Source organism: Puma concolor, chromosome D2, assembly GCF_028749965.1.
Source record: "Puma concolor isolate L17-30 chromosome D2, mPumCon1.1.hap2, whole genome shotgun sequence".
Lineage (NCBI taxonomy): Eukaryota > Metazoa > Chordata > Mammalia > Carnivora > Felidae > Puma > Puma concolor.
This window is the reverse complement of record NC_141677.1, coordinates 47,257,853-47,280,202: the sequence shown is the minus strand read 5'-3', so window position 1 is coordinate 47,280,202 and position 22,350 is coordinate 47,257,853. Positions and strand designations below refer to the sequence as shown.

Genomic DNA, 22,350 nt, shown 5'->3' with positions numbered 1-22,350 from the left:
TCCTCACTACCTTTAGCCCTGCAACCATTTTGGTACTTAGCTCTTAATAAGATGTCCTCTGTCTCCATTTTAAGATAGGTAAAGAAGGGACCAAGTGACCTGCCCAAAGTCATGCGGCTATAAAAGTCATCAAATTACTAAATGACAACAATGCAAATGGAAGTGAACAGGATCTAAAAATTATCTGGCTCCAGTGTTCCAGGGAATCTTTTAATGAAAGAAACACTTTAACATTTCTGTGACAATCAATGTATTATTAATGTTTACCCACATACACAAAGTAAAACTACCATATTAGAGTTGCAAAGATTAAAAATTAACTCGGTTGGGGAGGGTGGGGGTAAAACAGACATTCTACACAATGCTGATGGAAGTATAAACTGCTATAAGTTCTATGGAAAGTAATTTGGGAATATCCTTTGGCCTGACAAATCTCCTTATAGGATCTTTCTTACAGGCCTGTTCTCACATGTGCACAACAACACTGCAGAGCTGTCTGTAACAACAACAGCCTGGACACAAAGCTCTTCAAGAGGGAGTTAAATACAGAAATTGTGACACAGTCGTACAGCAGAATGCTAACAGCTTTTAAGCCAAATGAGCCAGATATGTGGAACGATACAGAAGAATCTTGAAGATAAATGATTATATCAACAAAGCAAATGTGAACAGTATACGACCATTTGTGATTAAAACAGGGTGGGGGCGCCTGGGTGGCCCAGTCGGTTAAGCGTCCGACTTCAGCCAGGTCACGATCTCGCGGTCCGTGAGTTCGAGCCCCGCGTCGTGCTCTGGGCTGATGGCTCAGAGCCTGGAGCCTGTTTCCGATTCTGTGTCTCCCTCTCTCTCTGCCCCTCGCCCGTTCATGCTCTGTCTCTCTCTGTCCCAAAAATAAATAAACGTTGAAAAAAAAAAAAAAAAAAAAAAACAGGGTGGGAGAGAAAGAGAGGGAGATGGCAAACACAAGTCTGTGTATCTGTACACTATGGAAGAACATACAAATTTCAGAAAGCACTGATGTGTCTCTCTGGGGTAGGAAACACGAGAGATTCAGATTAAGTCAGGGATGGAGGAGACTTAATTTCTACCTCTGTAAAAACATTAATAATCCTCTTACCAAATATCAGTTATGAATAACAAGTATCTTTAATTTTCCTAACATGATTAAATCAACATAAAGATTCAGATGCTCTTTCAGCTTCATCTCTAAGAACTTGGCGAATGTTACCTTTCCACTCTTCTATTGTATGTTCCCTTTCATCTAATTGCTTGTCAGGTATCTTGGGTGGTGGCTGAAAAACACAAGGGCAATAATAATTGAGTTGCTTTATTGGGAGTACATAAATTCTTTATAATTATTTGAAGTATTAGAGGCTTTCAAAAATACATCATCATCTCTACCTTCTTATGTAGAGAAACTAATTTTGGACAACAAAATGACAAAAAAAAAAAAAAAGATGTTGAACTGTCTTTTTCTCTTCTTCCAGTTTTTGAAATTGTCACATTTTATTTATATTACAGAATTGTGCTATGCTTTGGACACAATAATTTGTTTTGCAATTAGTTACAACGTTTTCCCAAAGTGTTCAACATTCTAGCTCATTATGTAAAAGGCAAGGCAAAAAGGTAAGAAACAGTGGGATGTAGCTTTATTTTGTGTCAGGAGTGCTTGGAGATGCTCATTAACTTAAGATACCATTCATGCAAAAACAGAAAAATACCATCATCATTTATCTGTACTTTTATTTAAATTTAAAAAGTCTCCTCCAAACCTAACTCTAATTCAATATATTCTTCAAACATTAAGAAAAGAACTTACAGCTTCTGCTTCAGAAGGATCATACCAGACATTGATATATGGATGCTGGAGGGCTTCATCTACAGAGATCCTTTTAGATGCATCAATTACCAGCATTTTGGATAACAAGTCCCTTGCCTGACTGGCTGTAAAAATAATGATGTTAATGTACATGTACCTCATAAAAGTTTTTAAATTACCATAAACTTCAGAAACTTGACATTATCATTTATCAAAAAGTATATGTTCTTTTTAAAAGAACAGATTTTACTATAAAATCTGGTCATACATATGGTCAAAAAAAAATTTTACAAAAAAAAAGTAACTAAAGTCTTTCACTTTGTTCCATTACCCAGAGAGGACGCTGGGTTATATCCCGTAAGAACATAAACACACAAACATACAAACACACACACACACTCAAAATGGGATTAAATATATGTATTTATAAAAAGTACCTTTAAGTTTGTTGTGTTCCGAGTCAGCTGGGAAAAGTACATCGGGGAAGAGTTTCTCAAAGCTATATCCAGCATATTTAGGTCTGTTTTCAACGTAAGTCCTTACTGTTGGTTGTAGTTTCTTCATGAATTCAGGGCATGGTGTTCCAAGCTGTTCAATAACTTTATTCCACTGATCAATATCTAATATCAAGTAGCTAAGAAAAATACTCTGTATCTAATGTTCAACACATTAGTCATATCTATATTAAAATGACAAGAAAATGGCATTTAAAAAACCCTAAGAAAGAATGTGGCAGTTATATATCTTCTGTCTTATAGCCAGCTTGTAAAAGGCAATGACTGTAGACAGACAGAAAGGATCAATAAACAAGCTTTGTTAACCTTACTTTGTCTGTGTGTGAGTGTGAGTGTGTGTGTGTGTGTGTGTGTCTAATACTGATTTTACCTTAACAATGGAAGCTTAAACCTACAAATTCTATATACAAATGACAGGTGACTGAAGAAATAATGACAATTACTACTCACAGGGAATCTGAATTTAAACTGTGCACAATTCTAGAATACAAAATCTGTCTTTTCTTGCAGCTTATCAGAAAATGTGAAGGATAAGAAATATTTCTTATAATCTGTCCTACTTTTTTTAGTTTTCTACACTGACAGAAAATAACCTGTAGCAATAAAAATGATGGGTCTAACAAAAGTGGCATTTTCTTTTGCCACTCTTTGTTTACCTTACGTTAATGAAAATGTTTTTAAAGCTCTGAAACTTAAGAAAATGAGTCTGTTTTGGTAAGTTGTGAGGTTAGGATTCCTTGGTCTTTTTCCTCCTAGTCTTTATACTCCAAGTCTTCTCTACACACTAACTCAACTTTTCTTACTGTAACCCAGTGAGTATGGCTTTTTCCATCCCCGGTCCTACAACAACTCTAAGTGTCACTAGCTGATAAACACATAACAGATCACTGTTAATATGAATACTAAAAGTGGTCAGATGAACAAAAAGAATGAACCCAAATCTACTCATCACCATATAAAACTATCACTGCTAAAATTATCTGATGAAAATATCAGTATGTTATGTTGAATAATGAGACAGCAACCAAAAAACATGAAACACACAGAACATTAACAAAAGAGGAGGTGTTGGGGGTAAAAAACAAAAGGATGAACAGAAGCAACAGACAATTCTAAAATTCATATTAAGTCCTAAGGTACTTCTAAGACTTACTCAAGTGTACAATTATTAGAAATTTTAATGCAAGCCATGATTTTTGATTTAGGTTAAATAAATCAACTCAAAGCCAGCAAGTAATTGTGGATAATTAACTTGAGCAGTTGTCAGAATTAACATACAAAACAATAAATGAGGGAAAGGAAAGTCTATGTCAAATAGCAGGTGGTATTTTGAAAGAGTAATTTAACAATACTTTATTATTAGGGAGAGACAAATACATTATACCTGACCAAGCTGAAGTGCTATCATACATTTTGACCTTTAGAAACTACATTTTAGGCCAAAGGTAAGGATACGATCTGTACCTGGGAACAAAACACCACCTTTGATCATTTCTCCCATGATGCACCCAACTGACCAAATGTCAACTGAAAACAAAATGCAATGACATTAACATAAAGATTTTGGTTAAAATAAAAAAAAATATTTAAACATTAAAAAAAATCACATACACCATGTATACTTTAAAATTATAGAAAGCAGTATAAAATAAAAATGAGTGACAGTGAATGTGCTCTAACTACCAGCAGAGACTGTATGTCCTACTGCCAGATGCAGCCTACAAATATTTCAGCTTCTTTTCTCAACAATTTTTGAACTATAACAGCCACAAACTTTACATCTGTTTACGAAACCCATATATATATGTATATATATATGAATGTACCATGTTTATTTTCATTAGAGAACACAAGGAAGTTCATCACCTAACTAATTAAACTGCTGCAGCAGCACAAGGATACAGTCCCTTCCTGGAAAGAGGATTTTGTGGCAAACCATTTCTCCCATAATGCACCCCACAGACCATAAATCCACTATATGTTTGCAGCACAAAAGAAGGAAAAGCAAAGCAAAAGGTCATTAAAATCAAAGAAGCATAATATGACTGCATTATATAAAAACTGCAAAACACCACAAAAAGAAAAAAGTGATTTTAATTTTAGCTAATGGAATAATTTAAAACACAAAATATTTTTCAAAAGGCTTTGATTCACAAAAGCAAACGTGAAGTATTGCCTTTTAACTACACATCTAATTTTAAAGTGAGAGCTATGCACAGAAATCACATAATTAAGAAACTTATACATTTTGTCTCTAAAAATCTGTTTATAAAATAGGCAGAACAAAACACAGACTTTACAAATAAGGCTGAAAATGAACACGAGGCAGCAAAATTTAAATAAAATTTTGATTCTATTTTGAGGCTCAACTGTGCATTATACTCTCTCTTTAAGTCAAATAAAAGAAAAAAGCATGAGCAGAAATAATCTAGTATATTAAAATATTTACACAGAAAGAATGTTTCTATGAACAATTACAGTTAAAAAGTTAATCGAAAGCTCTTCAGAAATTTTCAAACTGGATTTCAAACTGGATAAATGTATTAAAGAAATCCTATGCTTATTCTGAATCAGAAGTAATTTGTCTTCTTGGCAATGCCATGTTACATTTACCCTACTATCCCAAAAGGAACAAGTGTTTAGAGAATGAGCAAATAATCAATTAAGAAAACTTAAAGTTTTTTCTCCACCTAAAGTTTTTTAAACCCATATAGCCAAACTGCTTTGGTTTAAGTTAGTTTTAGCTGGGTACAGTATGAAAGTTCCTACAGATTTATTACCTACAGAGTCCCCTCAATGACTCACGGACTCTTATCAACTCTAATCAATGCTGAAAAGAATCTGCCAGACACAGAAAGGGCAATCTCCACCTGTTTCACTAATATACCCTGACATTTTATATCTTTGGTCTGAAAATTTGGTAAAAACAGGAGAGTACATGGCTAAATTTGTTGTGGTAATCACTTCATAATGTATATAAACACTGAATCACTGTGTTGTACACTTGAAATTAATATAATATTGTATGTTAACTCTACTTCAATTAAAATAAAAAGGAGAATAGGTGGCTGCAGCTTAATAGAAGAGGGGAAGAATGAGCAATTTAAAAAGAAAGCCTTAGAAACTTGCATTTGTTTTTGAAGTTTCCAGGCCCTTTTTGAGAGCATGAAGAAAAGGGCAAAAGTATTAGGGAGAGGCGCCCATGCTGGTAGACTTATGAAATTAGAAGTCTGTACTTTCTAATACACTCAATAAAGAGACTGCCAGCTCATTACAGAATCTTAGGAACAAAGTTGGTAATAAATTTTGGAAATCCTGTAGAATTAAAGTTTCTCTAAAATTTTATACTAAGAGGCGCCTGGGTGGCTCTGTGGGTTAAGTGTCCGACTTTGGCTCAGGTCATGATCTCGTGGTTCGTGGGTTCGAGCCCCGCGTCAGGCTCTGTGCTGACAGCTCAGAGCCTGGAGCCTGCTTCAGATTCTGTGTCTCCCTCTCTCTCTCTGCCCCTCCCCTGGTCATGCTCTGTCTCTCTCTCAAAATTAAACAAACACTAAAAAAATAAAGAAATAAAATAAAAATAAAATTTCTTATTAAAATATATATGAGTTTTGGGGTGCCTGGGTGGCTCAGTCAATTGAGCGTCTGACTCTTGATTTGGGCTCAGGTCATAATCTTGCAGTTCATGGGATCCTGGGATCTAGGGATTAAGCCCTGCCTTGGGCTCCAAGCTGACACTCTCCCTCTCTCTCTGTCCCACACCTGTGCGCATGGGCACACACGCTCTCTCTCAAAAATAAAAATAGAAATAGAAATAAATACATATGAATCCTTATGATTCAAAACTTTCAAGAACAGAATTTTAAAGGAAAAAGTAATACTCATAAATCAGTTCAAAGAACAATTTTTTTCCAGGGTTTTCATTTTATGGAAAAAATCTACAACAATAACTTTTTCCTATAGATTTTTAGAGAATGGCAAACTTTAGTTAAAGATCCAGGACATAATTTATATAGATAACCTTAAGAAAAACGTTATTTTTAAACAAATTTCAAAAGCTGCAAGCGTGGGAAGATACTGTCTGGGTTAGTGAAGTCTCTCAGAACATAGTAAGCCTAATTCAAACAAAAAACTAGCTTTAAAGGGTCAAACTGCTTAGTCTATTTGGCAGTTTAAATATCTTCCATTATATCACAGTTTCCAAAAAGCTTTATGGTAGCTTGCAATAAAAGACAAATAAAGTTATTAAAACAAATGGCGGTGGGTGTCACTAAAAGAAGGAAGTTCTTATGTTTAACTTTGCTGCTAATGTTATCATGAGTGAGCATTACATTTAACTCCATTTCCTGAGGCAAAAAAAGGCAATCAAGTGATCTCCACAGTTCTTATCTAAGACAGGAAAGCATACCAATTCTTCATAGGATAGTTTCTCTTGATGTTAATTTCTGGTAGGGAGCTATGTCCCAAAATCACATTTACAGGTCACTGAGTGACACAATATCCATGACAACCAATAGTTTTACAGCAAATGCAAAAGCAATCTTCATGCTGATCACTTGAAGTATCAACTCTCAAATGAAGAGTCTAATATTAAATCCAACTCACCAAATTCTAAGGCATACAACAATTTTAGGTAAAGAAAACAGAACAGCATGTTTACTTAGGAAAGAATAATTGTAAGTGTTTAAAGTGTTTGTTTTTAATTAATTCAGAAAAGCAAAGGAAATTAAGCTAAAACCCTCCATTCAATATAGTCTTTTATAAAAAAGAAATTTGAAGATTAATATAGTTTCTTGATTCAAAGTAAACTGCTTGCTGTTCTAGATTTCTTGATAGAAAAAACACCTAGGTCCTTTTCTAGGGAGTATTTTGGATGAAATTGCATTTTAAAAGTTATAGTTTAAGTTAATAATAATCCTGTGCAGATTTATTCATCTCCTAAATATCTGAGTGAGATTCAACAATACTTTCTTTTTTTAATTTTTTTTTTTTAACATTTATTCACTCTTGAGAGACAGAGAGACAGAACATGAGGGGCAGAGAGAGAGAGAGAGAGGGAGACACAGAATCTGAAGCAGGTTCCAGGCTGAGCTGTCAGCACCAGAGCCGGAAGTGGGGCTCGAACCACGAGCTGTGAGATCATGACCTGAGCCAAAGTCGGACGCTTAACCGAGTGAGCCACCCAGGCGCCCCCAACAAAACTTCTTAAATTCTATATATGTACATATATGTATAAAATTTCTAAAAATGCATGAACTACATGCCTGATAATTTTCAATCTTGATTCTACTGTTGAAATATATAATTGAATATACCCATATACAAAAATGCTATTTCTTTAAGGCAGGATACAAGGCTTTGATGAAACACTGTTTTTCCCCAAAGACCACCTTAATTAATTATCCATCAGCTTTGCAGAATGGCCTCAATGTAGCTCTTACAGTTTACACTAAGTGCTAGAACCTTAGTTTCATGGGATTGGAAATATGTTCAAATATCACCAATGCAAAGCAGGATTATTACTAAAAACAAACCGTCAATCTACCACATACTTCCTAAGTCCCTGTTAGAAATGCTCATTTTCTGGGCGCCTGGGTGACTTGGTTTAAGCGTTCGACTTCGGCTCAGGTCAGGATCTCACATTTTGTGAGTTCAAGCCCCGCATCAGGCTCTGCGCTGACAGCTTGGAGCCTGGAGTCTGCTTCGGATTCTGTGTCTCCCTCTCTCTCTGCCCCTCCCTCGCTTATGCTCTGTCTGTCTCTCTCTGTCTCTCTCTCTCAAGAATAAACATAAAAAAATTTAAAAAAAGAAATGCTCATTTTCAAGTTACAGGCAAACAAATGGCATATATTGTTTCAGGGGCAATAGCAACAAACTATCCAACTGTAGTGTTGACTGTTATGTACTTCTATTTAAATAAACAGGGGCCCCAAGTTTTTCCAAACATTTATGACAAAATTTATAGTTACTTTCAAACTCCTGATAAACACCTCAGTGGTACATTTAACTCTATGCACTTCCAGCTTAAATATTTACATAATAAATCTGATAAACAAAAGCCAGTAACAGTATTTTGAGTAAATAGTGTTTGCTGACCGTTTTCTTTGTAGCCCATCCCTAGGATGACCTCAGGTGCTCTGTAGTAGCGAGTCACTACGTAAGGCGTCATCATAAAACTAGTTCCTGCAGTCCTGGCCAGTCCAAAGTCAAGAATCTTCAAAGTGCAGTCTGATTTTACCACTATATTACTGGGCTTTAAGTCCTTCAAAATACAAAAATAAAAAATGGCTGCTGTGATATATACAAACATTTTACAGTTCACAAATTGTTAGATCAGTTGTAAAATAATTCATGGTAATTGTTATAATTTATCTCAATTACAATCCGTATCACTGCTCAGATTCCTTGTAACAGGTAATTGTGAGACATTAGCTTGATGGCATTTTTCACTTATGAATACATACTTATTACAGAAATTAGCAATGGAAATTATGATTAGCTAGAAATTTTCAATCAAGTGCAATAAAAGCAATTTTTAAAGGTATTTTAAAGCTCACGTAAGAACTGTTACAGTAAAATAAAGAGATTAGTTAAGGTAAGCATTTATACTCATTTGTATACTAAATTACCAGATTTTTAAAAATCTCATTTTAAAGTCACAATGAGCTTTATATAGATAAGTCAACGGGCCATTCTATTGACAATCCAAGACCTTTCAAATTGGCAGATTTTCAGCGTGCTTTGGTGGCTCTGTCAGTTAAGTGTCTGACTCTTGGTTTTGGCTCAGGTCATGATCTCACAATTCATGGGTTCAAGTCCCACACTGGGCTCTGTGCCTATAGTGCGGACCCTGCTTGGGATTCTCTCTTTCCTCTCTGCCCCTACCCCTCTTTGTCAAAGTAAATAAATAAACTTTAAAAAAAATTAAAAAAAAAAAAAAACAAAAAACCAAATTGGCAGACTTTCATTTGTAAAGGACTGAAATGATCTTTTTTTTAAGTCATTATCAGTTTTTTTCAGCTTAAAAAAATTTTTTTAATGTTTTTTTAAATTTGTTTTTGAGAGACAGAGACAGAGAGAGAGAGAGAGAGAGAGAGAGAGAGAACAAGTGGTAGAGGGGGCAGAGCAAGAGGAAGACACAGAATCCGAAGCAGGCTGCAGGCTCTGAGCTGTTCACACAGAGCCCAAAGCAGGGCTTGAACCCAAGAACCCAGAGATCGTGATCTGAGCTGAAGTCAGACGCTCAACCAACTGAGCCACCCAGGCATCCCATGGACTGAAATGATCATTACCAGTGTTTCCATCACTGGCTTCCCACTTTAAATCACACAAATGTGTTCATAAAATTGTTGTCTGCCCATAGAAGTAGGACACCATTGTCTTGGTGCCACTAATCCATAAAATACTAGCAGTTGATGCTACCAAATAAGGTCCTTGTGAAGAATTTTCTACCTGCCCAACCTTAAGGAATTCTATGCTATGATCATTAAAAGGAAGGCAGCAGCAGCATAAACACTCATGACTTTCAAGTCCAACACACTTTGTCTGTTAGCTCTGATGAATCTTATTATGAACCAAGAAACCAAAGAAAGCAAACTCAATGTATCTGCCCACAAACACATTCCATTATGGGTACAGACATGCAGTACGTAACGTTGAATATCAACGATTAATACAAAAGAAAAAAGCTGGCCTGTAAGACACTGTTTACACTTTGTAACACCTATATCCAGAAAATCATGTATGTTGTCTTTAGCATATTTTGATAGGCGATCATGAATGGGTTTAGAAGATATGTACTCCAAGGGCTTTGTCAAATTGAAAAAAGATATCAACAGGCTTAATGAAATATAAAATGAAAGTTTTCATTACAGCTATTTTGTACATATAATGTCGTACTATTTACAAAACACATTATCTCAGCAAATACAGCCTGTTCAAGAATTGCATATTGCAAAACTGAAACCACTTCAGTGTCTACTGTGATGGTTAATGATTAATGGCTCTTTACACTACTACACTCTAGCCTAGAAATAAGATGCCAACCTTAAATACTTTATTTTGGAAAGATTAAGAGCAAAATATAATTTTTTTACAAATATGTTTTGTCAAGAAAATGCTTCAAAGACTATTACCTGAAATTCATCCTTGTATCAACTTACAGCTTTCCACAGATGTAACACTGCTAACTATCCGTGAGAAGAACTAAATTTGCATAAATTTGTGGCAGAGGAAGTAGGATTAATCTAATAATCCAGCTTCTCCACAGTATTTTTCAGCCTCCTCACAGACAAGCCCTAACCATGATTAGCTCTAGTCAATGGGCTGTGAGTGGGAGCAAAGAACAGAAGGGCCAGGGGCGCCTGGGTGGCTCAGTCGGTTAAGCGGCTGACTTCGGCTCAGGTCATGATCTCGCGGTCTGTGAGTTCAAGCCCTGCATCGGGCTCTGTGCTGACAGCTCAGAGCCTGGAGCCTGCTTCAGATTCTGTGTCTCCCTCTCTCTGACCCTCCCCCGTTCATGCTCTGTCTCTCTCTGTCTCAAAAATAAATAAACGTTAAAAAAAAAAAAAAAAAAAAAAAAGAACAGAAGGGCCAGTGCACGACACCCTGTTGTCTCTTCCTCGGCTCTGGTGATTAGTACCTCCCAGATAGTGGACCCTCTGTCAAGCGAGCTTGCTGAGCACCTATGTCCTTACCCCACCATGACCTGCACTGGATATGTAGTATGGGCCATAACCTTAGCTGTGTTAAGCTCCTGAGAATTCAGGGTTTATTTGTTACCATGACATAGCCTAGTTGTACCACTGCGATTTGAAATAAGGAATATCTATTTGGTCTCTGTCCCAATTACTGGCACAGAGCTCCTAAAACCCTTGCATTACCTAAAAGAGCACTAAAAGTGAAAGACCTACTTTTTGTTATTCCTAAGAAGTCCCATTCAACCAAACCAGAGTTTATGTTAAGGAGGTGACTTTTGTTAAGTTCCAAAGATGGGGGGCTGGTTGCCAGGGGCAACAACAAAATGATTAGAGGGTCAGAACTCTCAGCATTTCCCACTCAGATCACCAGGGAGAAGAAGGCTAAAGACCAAATTCAACCTCAAAGGCTAATGATTTAATCAATCATAACCTGTAATGCAGCCTCCATTAAAAAAAAAAAAAAAAAAGGACTGGTAAGGAGAACTTGCAGGCTGGTGAACATGTGGAGGTGCTGGGAGAATAAATCTTGCCCAGTACATCTCTCTATCTGGCTGTTTCTGAGTTATGTCCTTTGTAATAAACTGGTGAGTTCCCTGAGTTCTGTGAGCCACTCTAGCAAATTAATTGAACCCAAGGAAGGGGTCTTATAAACCTCTGAATTATAGCAGTAGTTCAGAAGCACAGGTAACAAGCTGGGTTTGTGACTGGCATCTGAACAGTGGGTACTTCTGGGCCAGATCCCTTAACCTGTTGGATCTGATGCTATCTCCAGGTAGGTAGTATCAGGATTGAGTTAAATTATCAGATACCCAGCTGGTGTCCAGAAAATCTGAGAAGTGTTTGGTGTGGGAAAAACTACCACACATTTGGCGTCAGAAGTAGTACAGCAATAGTGTAAAAGCAAAGGAAACACACAATGTTTTTCTTTTACACTAGTCTATTTTAACACTGAAATTAGTACTAGAAGTGGGGTGTTACTATTATAGACACAGAATCTTGGCTTAGCAGATTGAGCAGCAGGCAGCAGCGAAATTAATATCAGAGGTTGGAAAGGTGATCCAGATTATATAATAGCAATACATTTCATGATCCTGTCACTTGCAGTAACTTGGAAGGCACAGCACTTGTATACTGAACCTGAAGCTCTAGAACAAGGGTTAACAAATTAAGGCCTATTTTTGTGAAGAAAGTTTTATTAGAACACAGTTCTCTTCATTCAATTACCTACTATATACAGCTGCTTTTGTGTTATTAGCTGTTTTGTGTTAGAGCTAAATAGCTGTGAGAGAGACTCTATCATCTGCAAAGGCTAAAAGATTCTCAAGTCTTTACAGAAAAAGTTTGCTGACCCCTGCTCTAGAAGAGATTGGGAAGCAAAACCTTCATAATGTGTGTTGATGGCCATTGGCCGCATTTGAAAGAACTGGCCACTTTAAAAGCAAAAATGAAAGGGACCCGGAGTCTAGATTTTCAGGACCTTGCCATTCTAGAAAAGCTAAATGCTACTGAACCCTTAAAAAATGGCAGATTGTCCAGTAACTCTCTCCCCGTCCCAACCCAATATATACATTTTCCTTGACTTCACAGTGGTATTATGTCCCGATAAAACCTCCTAACTTGAAAATATCGTAAGATGAAAATGCATTTAATATATCTAACCTACTGAACATTAGAGCTTAAGGCTACCCTACCTTAAACATGCTCAGAACGCTTACATTAGCCTACGGCTGGGCAAATCATCTAACGCGAAGCCTGTTTTACAGTCAAGTGTCTAACAGCTAATGTGATTTATTGGTGGTGTCCTGAAAGTGAAAACCAGAATGGCTGTATGCATAGGGAAAGCCTGCTATGTGCAGCAGCCGTTCACCCTGTGACGGCGTGGCGGCGGGAGCCGAGGCACTGTGACAGAGTGCTGCACCACATTATCGCTAACCTGGGAAAGGATCAAATTCAAAGCACGGTTTCACACCATACTTTTCACACCACAGTAAAGTGGAAAAATTAGGTGGAGCCCCCATGAGGAAGGGACCATCTGTGCTCCTCCACCTTACTAATGAGCCAAAGTCAGATGACTTGTTTTAGGCAATGGAATGTGAGGGAATATGTTGTACACCAAATCTGAAAAGTTCTCTATATTTAAAAAAAAATTTTTTTAAAAAAGTTTATTTATTTTAAGAGAGAGAGAGAGAGAGAGAGAGAGAGCACGCGCACACAAGCATGGGAGGGTCAGAGAGAGGGAGGGAGAAAGAGAGAATCCCAAGCAGGCTCCACACTACCAGCACAGAGCCCGACGCAAGGCTTGAACTCGTGAACTGTGAGATCATGACCTGAGCCAAAATCAACAGTCAGACGCTTAACCAACTGAGCCACCCAGGCACCCCGAAAAGAAGTTTTAAATATGCTTGATTTAGCTTGGCTCTTGCTCCTCCATCTTTCACCAGGAGGAAGGGATGTGCCCCAGGGAGGCACCCTTTCAGCCTGGATGCTGAAACGTGAAGGTGGAACAAACCTGGGATCTGAAGCAGTGCCACATGGCCAACCCTGCAGACCCCTGAACAAGCAATAAACGTTGTCTTATGCCACCAATACCTTGGATTTGTTTTTCATGCATCATTTCCACGTAATAATTCTGAAAACCCTGGAGGGAAAAAGACCAGTAAGATCTTTCAAAAACTTGATGAAAATGCCTCAGACTTGTCAACAGAAGCCTGAAAACTTAAAGGTAGACATTAAATCCAAGAATGCAGAACCAGTGACTAACAACAGTGCTGTGAAAATAACTGTAATTAAAAACAAGACGCCTCCTAAATTTCTGAGAGAGTTGTATTGTCAAAGAGCCCAGGGGCGCCTGGGTGGTTCAGTCAGTTAAGCACCCAATTTCATCTCAGGTCATGGTCTCACATGTCATGGGTTCAAGCCCCATGTCAGGCTCCACAATGACAGTGTACAGGCTATGTGGGATTTTCTCTTTCCCTCCCTCTGTCCTTCTCTCTCTCTCAAATATAAATAAATAAACTTAAAAACAAAAACAAAAACACCTCCATTAGCCTGTGACTCTTCTGGCTTTAAAACAGTAGCTCTCAATTCAGGGCACTTTTGCCCTCAAGGGATATTTGGCCATGTCTAGAGACAGTTTAGGTTGTCGTAACTGGGAAGTACTGGTGGGATCTAGTAGGTAGAGGCCAGGAATGCTGCTAAACATTCTACAAGGTGCAGGACAGCTCCTCAAATGAAAGAATTCTTCATCCAAAACATCAACAAAGTCCAGGTTGAGAAGGGCTGCCTTAAAATGACACTTGGGCTCCCCAATTTTTTACAGAGAGTAAGCTGAGAAGGCTGAACAGCCCCCAAGGAGAACAGATTTTTTTTTTAAAGTTTATTTATTTACTCTGAGAGAGAGAAAGAGACAGCATGCAGGGGTGAGGGGGAGGGAGAGAATCCCAAGTAGGCTCTGTGCTGTTAGTGAGGAGCCCAATGTGGGGCTTGAAACCATGAATGTGAGATCACGACCTGAGCTGAAATCGAGAGTCAGATGCTCAACCAACAGAGCCACCCCGGTGCCTCCCAAACACATTTTCTAATAAACACTTCAGATATATTTAAAAGGATAGTGGAAAAGAAGGACTCTTCACATAGTAGAGCCAGGTACCACAGAGAACAGTGTACAGAGTGTTCCTTGCGGAACTAACCAAGGAATATTCCTCATCCCCAAGGGAAGTGACATTCACAATGCCTGCCCAACAGAATTCCAAATTACAAATAATCAGTGTCTGAGTTTTTCAGTTTCCCCAATGGGATTGTTTACTATGGTTACCCTGGCCTGGTGTGACCATCATATCTAGGGGATGGGGGCAGGGGGAGTAAACAGGAGTGGTCAGATAATTTGATCATTTTAGCTTCTGGACTAAAATGAACAATGTCTTGATCTGAAGTAGAGATTACCATGTATCACTTGGGAAATAAATGTCTTGATAGACTAGGACTCTGGGTTATCTCCCCTAAGCAAGGGGTGAGTGTACTATGTGTGGCATAAAGGGGGCAAAGAAGTGTTCGACAGCCTGAAGGGTAGTGTATGGCAGAAACTAATGCCCACCACCATTTCGAGCTCTGCCTCTCCACATTTCCCTGTCCCTCATAATTAAGCAGGTCCTCGTGACTAGTTCTGCCAATGGGCTCAGAACAGAGGTGATGTGTGTCACTTCCAGGCCAAAGCTAGAAAAGCCAGTACAACCACTTGGCTTTCTCTTCGCTGGACACAATGACTGGCAACTATGCAGATGGTGAAGCTTGGGTCTCTTGACTATGTGGAAGGAACCCCATTCCTCCCCCTGCCTTGTACTGAAGCCCTAAGAGATGAAAGTTCAGATTATTTTACCAAGCAAGCGATTTTAGATCAGGTTGGGGTGAAGGGTATTTAAAAATTTTTTTAATGGCTATTTATTTTTGAAAAAGAGAGCGAGCGAGACAGAGCGTGAGCAGGGGAGGGGCACACAGAGAGGGAGATACAGAATCTGAAACAGGCTTCAGGCTCCAGTTGTCAGCACAGAGCCTGACGCGAGGCTCAAACCCACGAACTCTGAGATCATGAACTGAGCTGAAGTCGGACACTCAACCGACTGAGCTACCCAGGCGCCCCAGGGTGAAGGGTATTTAAAATTAGTAGCAGAGCAGAGAGATGAGCATCAGTTGTGGCCTCAAGACCAGCTATAGGAGAGGGTGCTGTAGTTTATCCCATGAAACTTCTCATAACTTCCTCAAGGAACAGACATCAAATAAAATCCTGGAGGAAGAGTCTCCAGAACCTACTGTATGAAGGAAATGGGAACAAGAGGCACCAGAGGTGTCCTACAGTGGGTCCTCTGGTGGCTGTTCTGATTCCTGATTCAGGACTGAGGCACTCATTCTTCTAGCTGCTGCCAGCGTTGGGTGCCGAGTTTGCAGCAACTCTCTCCAGGAACTGCCTTCAGCCACAGAGAGCCACTTTTCCAATGTCATGCGGCTCCCCAGAGCAAAAGCCCAGTTAAGTCAATAGCTGAGGCCTCAGGAGTGACTGCATCCAATTCAATTTCTCCCTCTGTCCAGTTTTACTTCCTTTACTCCCTCAAAGATGCTGATCCCTAGGGGAATCCCCAACGAACTTCTTACATGTGTTATCTGTCCTAGAGATTTATTTCCCACATAACCTGACCTAAGATAAAGGCACAGACTTCTTCACAGTATGTCTCTTATTAGCTCAAACTTATTATGTAAATTTTCTACACTTGTACTTATTTTTACCACTTTATCTATCCACACTAAGGGAGTATGTTAAAATATCCCAATACTGGGGTGCTCGGGTGGCTCAGTTCGGTGAAGTGTCCAACTTTGGCTCGGGTCATGATCTTGTAGTTTGTGGGTTCCAGCCCCGCGTCGGGGTCTGTGTCTGTGTCTGTGATAGCTCAGAGCCTGGAACCTGCTTCAGATTCTGTGTCTCCCTCTCTCTCTGCCCCTCCCCTGCTCTCGCTCTCTTATTCTTTCTCTCAAAAATAAATAAACATTAAACAAAAATTTTTTAAGTATCCCAATACCATTGTGTTTGCATAATTCTTCTATTTTCCACAGTTTAAACTCTGTGTATTGTAACTCCACTTCATGTATAAAGTTCTTGACAGTTACTAAATAAGTGAATTCCACCCTTTATCCTTACAAAGTCACTGAGAAATGCTTTCCCCCTGGCTCCACGATATTCAATTTACCTGACTAAATAGAGTTATCCTTGTTTTCATGTTTCATTTTCCCAGTACATCTTTGCCAATGCCTTTGCTTTTAGCCTTTGGAAGCTAGTTACAATTGTTTGCATTACAGAAACACACAGTTGTTGTTGGTAGTTTTGTGTGTCAAAACCTGAACTTTGTTCATTAAGGGGTTAATTCCCTTTATCCATTATGTTACCTATTGGTCTTCCGTAATTTAATGTTCCCTTTTTATGTTTCTTGCTATGTCTTTTGTTTCCTATCTTCTGTCATGTGGTCTGTGATTTCTGTTACCCCCATTAATCTGAAAATATTCTATTTGGGAGATTTTACTTCACTAAAATCAAATTCATTTCCATGGTGGCACATTACTATCCTGGTCCACAGGGCAAAAGAAACAAGCAGAAACAAAACCCAGAAGTTGAACTCATTTGCCTCTCACAGAATAGGAATATGGGATGAGGAAGATAACACACCTTCCCATTGAAAGAGATATCTCCTATGTTGCTTAAAGATGGCATCAGATATAATATTATAGCAGTTGCATATGCAATATACAAAGCAATTCAGTCAGAACGATAATTAAGGATAAGCCTAAATATGCCACATACATAACGGTCTGAAAATAGTTAATCTAGAGAACAAATCTGTTTTCATTTTGAGTTCGATTATTTGACACAAGGTAGCTCAGAGAAAATACAGAATTCCAATGAATTAAATACTTTTCAAGAAATCGGTCTCAAATTAAATGCTATACTTTTCCAAGAATAAGCTAGAATTAAAACTAAAATACAAAAAACACACGTCCACACGTTCATGTCAACATTGCTCACGATAACCAAAAAATGGCTAACAACCCAAATGTCCCTCAAGTGATGAATGGATAAACAAAATGTGGTATATATCCATAAAGTGAACTATTGTTTGGCAATAAAAGGAATAAGTACTGATACATAATACATAGAGGGATGAACCTTGAGAACATTACTCTAGGGAACAGAAGCCAGACACAGAAGATCATATTATATACAATTCCACTTGTAAGAGATGTCCAGAACAGGCATATATATGGAAACAGAAAGTAGGTTAGTAGTTGTGTGGGGCTGGGGGCAAAGGGAACAGGGAATAACAGAAATGGAAGGCTAACAGGTGCAGGATTTCTTTAAGTGGGGTGAAAATGTTCCAAAATTAGATTGTGGTGACGGTTGTGCAACCTTTGAGTATAGTAAATAATTATTATACACTTCATAAATTGTATGGTATGGGAATTACATGTCAATAAATCAGTTAAAAACAGATTACAAAAATATATAATATTTCTGAACATCTGAGAAACAACTCTGATGAATACTCAGTTTTATATCATTGGTAATGATAGCAGGATATTTATATACTGCTTCATTTCAAAGCAAAACTAAGCTTATTCTACTCCATATAAACCCGTGAAGTACAACGCCCCAAAATATGATTAAAGACAGTGATGTCAGCAAAAATGGAAGAGTAGACTGCTTCACAGAAACGCCAAAAAGCAGAGCAAAATGGATCAGAATACTTTTTCAGAAATCTGGAAAACAGTCAAATGTTCACAACAACCAAGTAAACATAGAACTGAGACAAAGGCAACTTAAAAAACAATAGGCAAGAGTGTGGTGTTTTTACTAGTCCTGTCCTACCCATCTTCTTGGCTGCCCGCATTCTCAGTGTGGGACTCTTGTCTTGGGCTAGACAGGGGGCATTTCTCAAAAACACTGCAAGACAATTGAATAACCTATTCTGCCTGTGACAAAACACTGAAGTTGAAGAAAACAAGATGTGGTATATATTCAAGAATACAACATACACATAATGGAAGTTTCAAATAAGAGGAAAAAGAAAAGGGGGTAGAAAAAAAATTGAAAAAAATGAGTGAAAACATCCAAATTTAATGAAAGTCATAAATCTACACATCCAAGCTGCTCAATAAACTCCAAGGATAAAAGCAAAGAGATCGTCACTGAGACATATTATAATCAAACCGTTGAAAGCCAAAGACAAAATGAGAATCTTATGAGTCAAGAGGGAAGCAACTTGTCACTTATAAGAGATCCTCAATGGTATTAACAACTGATTTCTCAAAAGCAATCACAGGTGCCAAAAGGCAGTGAAAAGACACATTTAAACTGCTAAAAGAAAAAAAAATCCAAACAAAAATTCTGTATCTAGCAAAACTGTCCTTCAAAAGTAAAGGAGAAACTTAAGACACTCTGAGATACAGCTATGGCAGTTTGTTGTTAGTTACACCTGCCCTATAAGAAATGCTAAATTAGGGAGTCTTTCAGGTAGAAATAAAAGGACACTAAATAGTAAACTGAAGCTGTAAGAAGAAATAAAGAATACTGGTAAAAGTCGTTACATAGGTAAATAACAAAGGTCAGTATTACTGTGTTTTGTGTTTCTAACTCCTATTCACCCCCACCCCACATATGATTTAAAAGGCAAATGCACTGAACAATAATAACATATCTATCTTATTGGGCACAGTGTATAAATACTTAATTTGTGACAACTACAACATAATGGGGGAAGAACAGACTGTATACAGGAGTAGAGTTTTTGTATGCTATTGTATGCTATTGAGGGTAAGGTGGTAATAATCTAAAATAGATTCTGTTATAAATTGAAGAGACTAAATTTGCAATCCCAATGGTAACATTTAAGAAAATGACTGAAGATGACACAGAAAAGGAAATGAGTAAAGAATCAAATGGCACACTACTAAAAAAGCAATTAAACACAAAAAAAGCAGCAATGGAAGGATTGAGAAACAAAGAGATACGAAACAGAGAAAACAGCATGGTGGCAGAAGTGAATTCTTCCTTATCAATAATTGCATTGCATGTAGATAGATTAAACTCTCCAAGTAAAAACCAGAGAACAGCAGAAGGGATACAAGAAAATTGATCCTATTAAGAGACTCTAAAGGAGACTCACTTTAGATTCAAAGGCACAAAGTGGAAGAACGGAAAAAGATATTTCAAGCCAACAGAAACCAAAAGAGAGGTGGAATAGCTAACCTAGTATCAGACAAAATAGACTATTAGTCAAAACTGTTACAAGGTGGGGCGGGGGGCAGGAGGGGGGGGTGCCTGGCTGGCTCAGTAGCAAAAGCATGCAACTCCTGATCTCAGAGTTGTGAGTTCAAGCCCCACGTTGGGTGGAAAGATTACTTAAATAAAAATAAAACTTAAAAACAAAAACTGTTACAAGGGGCAATGGAGGACAATAAATTTTAACAGAAACATCAATCCCTCAAGAAGAGACAGCAATTATAAACAACAAAGCTCCAAAATATAGGCACAAATGGACATGATTGAAGGGAGAAACAGATAGTTATACAATAACAGTTGAAGATATCTATACCTACTTTCATTAATGGACAAACAACTATGCAGAAGATAAGGAAATAAAGAATGTGAACAACACTATAAACCCACTAGATGTAACAGACATATATGGGATACTCCCTCCAAAAACACTGCACATGCAACAATCTCCAGAACAGACTACATGTTAGGTGACAGAACAAGTCTCAATAAATTTTAAAAGACTGAAATCATACAGTGTATCTTCTCTGACCACCATGGAATGAAGCCAGAAATCAAGAAAAAGGAAAACTGGAAAAGTCACAAATTTGTGGAAATTAAACAGCATACTCTCAAACAGCCAATGGGGCAAAGAACAATTCACAAGGGAAATTAGAAAATACTTAGAGATGAATGAAAATGAAAACACAACATATAAAAATTTAGGGAATAAAGAAAAAGCAGAGCTCAGAGGGCAATTTCATAGCTGCTGTTTAAGCTGCTGAGTCTGTGGTATTTTGTTATGGCAGCCCAAGCAGACTAATACAACCTAAGTAACTGGAAAGATACACATTCAGCATCCATGAACTGAAATACTAGATACAGTTAAGATGGCAAAACTACCGAAGCAATCTACAGATTCAATGAATGAAATCTCTGTTTTTAAGTTTATTTTTATTTATTTTGAGAGAGAGAGAGAATGTGTGCATGCACACGAGCAAGCAGGGGAGGGCAGAGACAGAGAGGGAAGGAGAAAATTCCAAGGAGGCTCCCTGCTGTCAACAAAGAGCCCTATGTGGGGCTCAATCCCATGACCCTGGAGTCAAGGGCTGAGTCAAAATCAAGAGTTGGGAGCTTCACCAACTGAGCCACCCAGGTACCCCCAATGAATGAAATCTTTATTAAAACTGCAATGGCTTGGGGTGCCTGGGTGGCTCAGTTGGTTAAGCATCTGACTTCAGCTCATGAGTTTCAGCCCCTGTGCTGTCAGTGCCAGGCCTGCCTGGGATTCTCTCTCTCTGCCCACCCCCATCTCAAAAATAAATAAATAAACCTAAAAAAATAAATAAATAAACTTCCAATGACTTTTCTGCAGAAATGGAAAAGCTGATAATCAAATTCAGATGGAATCACAAGGGGTCCTGAAGAGTCAAAACAATATTTAAAAGGACTCACACTTCCCCATTTCAAAACTTACTACAAAATTAGTTTTTTCTTTGGCTGATTGTGCTTTTGGTATCCTCTATAAGAATTCATTGTCAAATAATTATCTTTATTTTTGCATTTTCTTCTAAGAATTTTATAGTTTTAGCTCTTATGTTCAGGTTACTGACCCATTTTGAGTTAATTTTTGTGTATGATGTGAGAGAAGGTCCAAAGCCATTTTTTTGCTTGTGGAAATCCAGTTGTCCCAGCATCATTTATTAGAGACTTATTGTTTCCCAACTGGCCTTTTGCACCCTTGTTGAAAATCAGTTGGCAGTAGATATGTGATTTTATTTCTGGACTCTTAGTCCTATTCCATTGGTCTAGGTTTCTGTCCTTACAGCAGTTCCACATAATTCTGATACTTGAATTTCATGAAAATTAAAAAACTTCTGTACATCAAAGGATATCAAGAAAGTGAAAATATACAAAATGGGAGAAAATATTTACAAATCACATATATGATAAGGGTCTAGTATCTAGGATCCAGAATATATAAAGAACTTCGGTAACTCAACAATGAAAAGATAACCCCATCAAAATATGGGCAAAGGACTTGAACAGACATTTCTCCCATGAAGATATGCAAATGACCAACAAGCTTATGAAAACATTCAACATCTTTAGTCATTAGGAAAAGGCAAATCACATGGAGATATCACTTTGTACTCACTAGGATGGTTGGAATAAAAGCCAATTAAGTACTGGCAAAGATTTGGACAAATCAGAATGTTCACTGCTAGGAACATTCACTACTAGGAATGTTGCTGCTAGGAATGTAAAATGGTATAGCCACTATTGAAAACAGTTTGGCAGTTCTTCTAAAAGTTAAAAAAACAATTACCATATGATCCAATCCTAGGAAGATACCCAAAATAATTGAAAACAGGAACTCAGACAAATACTTGTACATGAATGTTCATAGCAGTACTATCCACAAAAGCTAAAAGGTAAAAATAACCCAAATGTCTATTAATGGATGAATGGATAAATAAAATGTAGTAAATGCATACACTGCAATATTATTCAGTCATAAAAAGG

At 37.8% G+C, this 22,350-nt stretch overlaps 1 protein-coding gene across 6 annotated transcripts in view; it reads right to left on the bottom strand.

Annotated features, from left to right (window-relative positions):
• MAPK8 (mitogen-activated protein kinase 8) overlaps positions 1 to 22,350 on the bottom strand; it is a 101,584-nt gene that overhangs the window by 7,740 nt on the left and 71,494 nt on the right. For 5 of the 6 annotated variants that reach the window (XM_086680242.1, XM_025918399.2, XM_086680240.1 and 2 more), the window contains 5 exons: positions 8,428 to 8,593; positions 3,790 to 3,861; positions 2,257 to 2,439; positions 1,820 to 1,944; positions 1,229 to 1,292 (listed from right to left, as the gene is read on the bottom strand). In XM_086680242.1, the coding sequence (XP_086536368.1) occupies positions 1,229 to 1,292; positions 1,820 to 1,944; positions 2,257 to 2,439; positions 3,790 to 3,861; positions 8,428 to 8,593 (610 nt within the window). Of the gene's footprint in view, positions 1 to 1,228; positions 1,293 to 1,819; positions 1,945 to 2,256; positions 2,440 to 3,789; positions 3,862 to 4,236; positions 4,309 to 8,427; positions 8,594 to 22,350 lie in introns of all 6 variants that reach the window. The other variant, XM_025918398.2, reaches the window with a different exon arrangement.